This window comes from Geospiza fortis, unplaced genomic scaffold (assembly GCF_000277835.1).
Source record: "Geospiza fortis unplaced genomic scaffold, GeoFor_1.0 scaffold130, whole genome shotgun sequence".
Lineage (NCBI taxonomy): Eukaryota > Metazoa > Chordata > Aves > Passeriformes > Thraupidae > Geospiza > Geospiza fortis.
The window spans coordinates 18,228,312-18,234,437 of record NW_005054300.1 but is presented as its reverse complement, the minus strand read 5'-3'; the positions used below and the strand labels follow the sequence as shown (position 1 = coordinate 18,234,437).

General features: G+C 42.0%; 1 protein-coding gene across 1 annotated transcript in view; it reads left to right on the top strand.

Annotated features, from left to right (window-relative positions):
- LRIT1 (leucine rich repeat, Ig-like and transmembrane domains 1) overlaps positions 1-6,126 on the top strand; it is a 9,891-nt gene that overhangs the window by 79 nt on the left and 3,686 nt on the right. The window contains exons 1-2 of the mRNA XM_005417288.1: positions 1-55; positions 2,549-3,015. The exon at positions 1-55 is cut by the window's left edge and continues 79 nt beyond it. Of these exons, the coding sequence (XP_005417345.1) occupies positions 1-55; positions 2,549-3,015 (522 nt within the window). The remainder of the gene's footprint in view (positions 56-2,548; positions 3,016-6,126) is intronic.

Sequence of the window (6,126 nt, the reverse complement as noted above, 5' to 3'; positions counted from 1 at the left end):
CCCCTCCGCGGGCCCGCGGCGCCTTCCACAGCCTCGGCGACGGGACCAAGGCCAGGTACGCCGGGCGCTCCCGCGGCGGGCTCGGGGGGTGGTTCTGCTCCTCTCCAAGGATGCTCGCAGGAGAAAATATTGTCTCTGCTCTTTGTAACCATTATTTTTCCAGTTGCTCCACGCTCTAGCTATATTTGCAGAGGATTAGCTCCTGAAAACACAGTAAGCTGATTTCAGAGAAAGCGTTCGGGCATCTCCTCTGTGAGAACAGGAGTGACATAATTATTGCTGGTGTAATGGCAAAAAGGGAATAAAATTTAAACTATATATATATATATATAACCTTTCTGCTGAAAATTCTGGTTCTAAAAGGTTTTATTCTGCTCTGCTGGTTTGTTGCTAAAGTGTGACTAGATTTGATTGATGTTGTGGTACAAGCCCAACAATTTGCTTTAAAAATCCTTCAGCTGGTGATTTTAGGCATAGCAATAGACTTTAGACAAAAATGAACTAAAAAACCAGACAGTAACAACAAAATAAAAATACAAAGAAGTTAATTCTCAGACTGGAAACTTTCCATTAAAAAAGAAGGCAAGATCAGAAGGCCACCCATCTTTGAATGCAAAGCCATTGAACACACATTTCTCTGGAGGACTGTTATAAAAGAGTCCTTCTGAAGGGTAAGCACGAAGTATCTGACTTAAAGAAAATAGAGCTCATATTTTCATAAGGTGTGGTTCACAGCAGAGGAAGTTTTGTGACAGAGATAGAGGATTTGCAAAATCCTTTATAATAAACTTTTTCTAGATTGAAATATTTTTTCATTACTGAAATGACATATTTTGGAACCCCATGAAATAGGTCTTTCTTATCATTTTTATGGTGCTATAGATTTAATACTAGAAACTTTCACAGTAAGAAGAAGCATGGTAGAGACACAAGTACCCTGAAATTGCTAAAAGGAAGTGCAACAGCGTGAGAGCCAATTATTTTTCCATAAATGTCACAGTTCCCAGGGGAATTTCCTCTCAGTGACTGGAAAAAGCTGTTGTACATTTTAGTAAGATACATAATGAAGCAAATATCCATTAGTCCCTTAAGGAGCATAATGCCACCCTTTTTTCTGTATTATGATTCATATTTCTCACCAGAAGGAGATTATCCCATAGATTAAATGTTTAGTGCTCACTGACATAATTTAGGGACACTATGAGAAGCATTCTGCTTTACAGCCATGGTCTTTCTGTTAGTAACATTTTGTGACGGGACTACACAAAGTAAAATGTTTTATTTAAAGTGGATTTCTGGATTTTTCTTATTTGGTAGATTTTTAGCTTACTCAAATCTAAGCCTTCAGCAGAGGGTGGGCAGGATTTAATGCCACAATAAAAGTGTTGGGTGAGAGTAATGTACTGTGTTTTGATTATAAATTAACAATTTAACTGTAGGCTCAAATAGCATTTAAATCCGGGAAGTCTGCTTGAGCAGTTCAGCAATGTTATATATTTTTGTTGATAGTAGAAGAATAATTGCTTTCAGCCAAAACCAGCCTGGTTTTGACAGCTTTGTAATATTCTGTTTATAGAGGCAGTGTGATAGGAAAACGTTCCCTGACTGATCACATTCCATTTCTTGTGGTGTCTTGTTCAGCGAGTAGACTGGAACATGCCCATCCAACCTCTTACCTTTTGCAGGTGGCTTGGTGTTTTGTTAAGAACTTGCCTTCCCCTACTTGCTGATAGGCAAATTAAAATTCAGTCTGAGAGACCTGTTTTGTCTCCCTTTATTTCTCATGGCTCTCTACAATCCCAAGTCACAATTTTTTGTATGAAGGCTGCAAAATGCAGCACAGGATTTTCAGGCCTTGATCTTTAGAGATTAGAAATGGGGAGGAGTGATTAAAACACATAAATCTGTCTTGCTTTCTGTATAGCATTTTCCAAAGAGTTAATTTTCTGTGCTTTCACTCTCATGACTAGATGTGTCTGCAGTGCAGTGACTGCTACCATCTTTACACACCCTCCATAGTAACGCAGAGCTTACTCCAGAGCATTTCCAAGGAGTTGTTAGCTGGCTTTCTTATCCTCATTTCTCAAACCAGAGTTTCTCTGTCATACTTAATCTATATAACTTCTTGCCCTCCCACATGTCAGTAAGGCTTCTTTTTGTAGGGCTTTTGTAGTTCAATTTATGGATCCTTTTGTTTTAACTTGCACTAGAATCCTCTGTGCATGAATGTTGTCACTGCTATCATAAGGACTCTAAAAAAAACTGATAGCAAAACCCAACAGGAACACTCAAAGGGTCAGATTCGGACTCACACCTCTCCAGGAGAGGCACAACACTGTGATCTCTGCAGTCAGAAGGCACATGTTAATTACTGCAGGCTGATGTATTTATGGTGATGATGCAGAGATCAGCAGCAAGAATGAAACGGCAAGAAGAAATCTTGTGAAAATAGAAAGGCAGATCAAAATCTTGCATTAAAATAAGGTTTCAAATAATTTCAAAATAAAAGAAAGTCACCTCTTTGCTCATCCTTGTCTTTCCCCACCAGGACAGTGCTGTGTAATGACCCAGAGATGACCCTCCCTCCTGTGAACATCCCTGTTGATACAAGCAAGCTTCGGATAGAAAAGACAGCCATCCGCAGGGTGCCAGGAGAGGCTTTCCACCTGCTCCACAACCTGGAGTACCTCTGGATGCCCTATAACTCCCTGGGCAGCCTCAGCAGCATCACCTTCAAGGGCCTTCGTCGTCTGCAGGAGCTGAGGCTGGCTGGGAACAACCTAATCTCATTCCCCTGGGAGAGCCTGGCTGGCATGCCCCAGCTGAGGCTCCTAGATTTGCACAACAATGAACTCACCTCAGTCCCTCCAGATGCTGCTCGTTATGTCAAGAACATCACATACCTGGATCTGTCCAGCAATAAGCTGATGACTCTTCCTCAGGCTCTCATTGCCACCTGGGCCAACCTCCAGGCTGTTCCCTACTTCCCCAATGATAACTCCAAGATCATCCTAGGTAAGAGAAGTGCCTGCCATTTTGCAGGGGGCACAAATGTCAAGAGTTCCTCATCTCCTTGCAGTATTTTCGCTCACTGTGGTTACTGTAGCAAGTACCCTGCTATTATATGTATACAATTTAATACCCTAAATAATATGTGTAAATTCATTTGCATATTAACAAACTCACCTCAGGCTCATCACACCCATCTTATTATGCCATAAATTTGATTACTTGCTTGGATCTTTGCAGCACAAAATTGGTGACTCTTGCTCAAGGCTTTTTTAGTTATTGCCACTGCCATTTTGGATAGAAATACAAACGTTTACAGTTCTTCATCATTTGTGTGCTCTTTTCTAATAGCACTGTGTTAGGAATTGACCCATTTTAAGCAGAACTAAAGAAAAGGATGGATAATTTATTATGCCTAAATTAAACAGGAATAATGCCATGACTGAGTATAAAATCTGGGTCAGAGCTGCCAATTTGTCTCTTCCCAGAGTCTTGTTTATCTGTTCACACAGAATTAAACCCTAGTCTACCCAAACACACCAAGATGGTGCTGCCTTGAAGGACAGCTATGAAGCTCCTTTCTGGGGGCAGCTCTAGGCTCCCCAGAGGTATGGCTTAGGGGCAATTATCCATTTTTGTGTCAGGGTGTCTCACACCTGACTCTCAGTTGCAGGATGCCCAGGTGAGGCTTTGAGCACATTTCCTAGTTCAGGGGACTATTACATGGTCTTTTAGCCATTGTTCACTGTTCAAATCCACGGCAGGTTGATGGTGGCTCAGAGTTGTTGCCATCTGCATGTACAGCCTCTGCAGTGAGGGATGAGTTCAGGCACCTGCTGATCATCTCAGCAGAGGCACTGCAAGTTTCCTCTCACTCTGGAAAGTACCTGCTGCTCTTGGTTCCCTTGATAAATTTAGGGAGGTGAAGTTTTAAAAACCGGATTGCAGTGGAAAGAGATACAAGACTTAAAAAAAGATACAAAATACCACCTACAAAGCTTTTAGTGTCCTTAGCAGATGTTGCTGAAGGTTTCACTAGCATCAGGAGAGGAGCAGGTGTTTCATGATCCTGTTTTGCCAGATGCAGTAACAAGTTCTTTAAGCCAAAATTGGCAGTTTGGGATTGCCCATTTCATTCATGGCAAGACTGCCAAGATCATACTTTTCCCTTTTTATTTTTAGAGTCAAGTTATGTGTAAAAATGTTATTCCATTCAATATAGATTAGGAGAGTGTTTTATCAAGAACAGATCATGCCTTGATGCATGTGGCCAAATTGAGTAGTATCCAGCTATGCACAGGCTGATTGTGCCAGGATCCTAAAAAATTCATGTTGCCATATGAGTACAATGCTAAAATTAATGCAGTAATGTACAGACACTCCAGCTTCCAGGTCCTGTGGACACCCACAGGAACCATGTAGGTAAAATGCATGTCCCTCACAGGAGCAGGCAGGGAAAACACAGCTGCATGTTTCTGTTTCACACTGCTCATGACTGTTTCTCATGGAGGCATAAAAAATCATGAATAATAAAAAGAGTCAGCCCAATCCATTCCTTGTCTGCAGTGCATCACTGTGACTCCAGAGCTTGCAGACTCCTTCAAGAAGAAGTAATTCCTCTGCTAAGTTGCTGGCTAACAGTCTGTGCCAAGGGTGCAAGCTCTTCCACATGAGGCCTGCCCACGTGAGCCCACAGAACTGTGCTGTGCAGCCCAGCAAAAGCCTCACTGGCTCTGTGGTGCTGCTGCTCCAGCTGGAGCTGGGGCACCTGCTGGGGAACCTGGGATCAATTGCTATCTAGTGCATGAACTAGAAACTGCTAGAAAAAGGCCACAAAACAACAAAGCCAAGCAGAATGTTCATTTTTTACTTAGTCCCCCTTCACTTTAACATATTAATTTACAAGAACTGACCTCCTGCCAAAACCCATCACTTCCAGATCCTCTTCTAAGCCCAGGGAAGAAGATATGGAATGCACTCAGAAGAACTTTTCAGCAGCATCTTTAAAACAGTGTGAGGGAGTATCACTACTGTTCCCTTTCAGGCAGGTGCCAGCCCCAGGCATGTCCTTGGGCTGTGCACGGAGAAGAGGAGTGCAGCCCCCTCACAGGGAGCAGAGCTCACTCCTGTGGCAGGCAGGAGGCCTGGGAGCCATGCTCCTGGTTTAGGCTTCAAATGTGTGCCTGGGGTTGGATGGCATTCATATCCCTAGTGCCAATTCTGCTAGCTAAAATCATTAGAGACCACAACCTGGCCACAGCACAGCTGGATGTGAACATTTGTAAATGGGATGACACAGATTTAATCAGATGCAGCAACTTCTGTTCATGGATATGCATTGCTCCAGTTCCAAATTTGCTTTTTCAGTACTATCTTCACTGGTCTATTTTTAATAAGGCATAACTTTTTCAGAATTGGAATTCAATAGGTGCAAACTGGGAGAGCAGAATAAAGAAGAGAAACATTCAAAGAGTCTGAAACAGGAGTGTGATTTTCAATATATCTCTTTCTGAGTGTATAGCCTTAATATAGTTATGGTCTATCTATATTTTTGCATAGCCTAACAGACATACTCTTCAATTTAATCCTTAAAACAGTTCTTTCATGTTATCCAGTATAAATCAACATTTCAGGAAAGGCAACTGATTGCCTGAATAATGAAAATAACTTAGAATAAAAGGGCTGGAAGAGAACTATGACAGGCAAATAGGATCAGCTACTGCTATTGCAGGTGTGAAAAGTGGCATGACAATCTGACCAGTATTTTAAGAATGTCCAGTGAGAACTTTCTGGCCTGTCAGAGACTTCATAGTCTCCTCATGCCAAAAGAATCCACAGCCCTTCTCCCATGAGTACTTTTTTTTTCATCCAGGAACAAAATGTGTTTATAATAAGTTCTTGTTTTGCTTCTTTATGTGCACAAATCACAATGTTTTCACGATATGAATAATCCTGCTTTGAACTGAAAGAATATGATTTCAGATCCAGATTTGGAGATACTTTAGCAAGTCACATTTATTCCATTCTGGAATGGAACAAATGTGGGATCCATCAGACTCATGCAGCAGCAGTGGGGGGACACACCCCTCCCCACCCCACATACTCCTGCACAGGCAG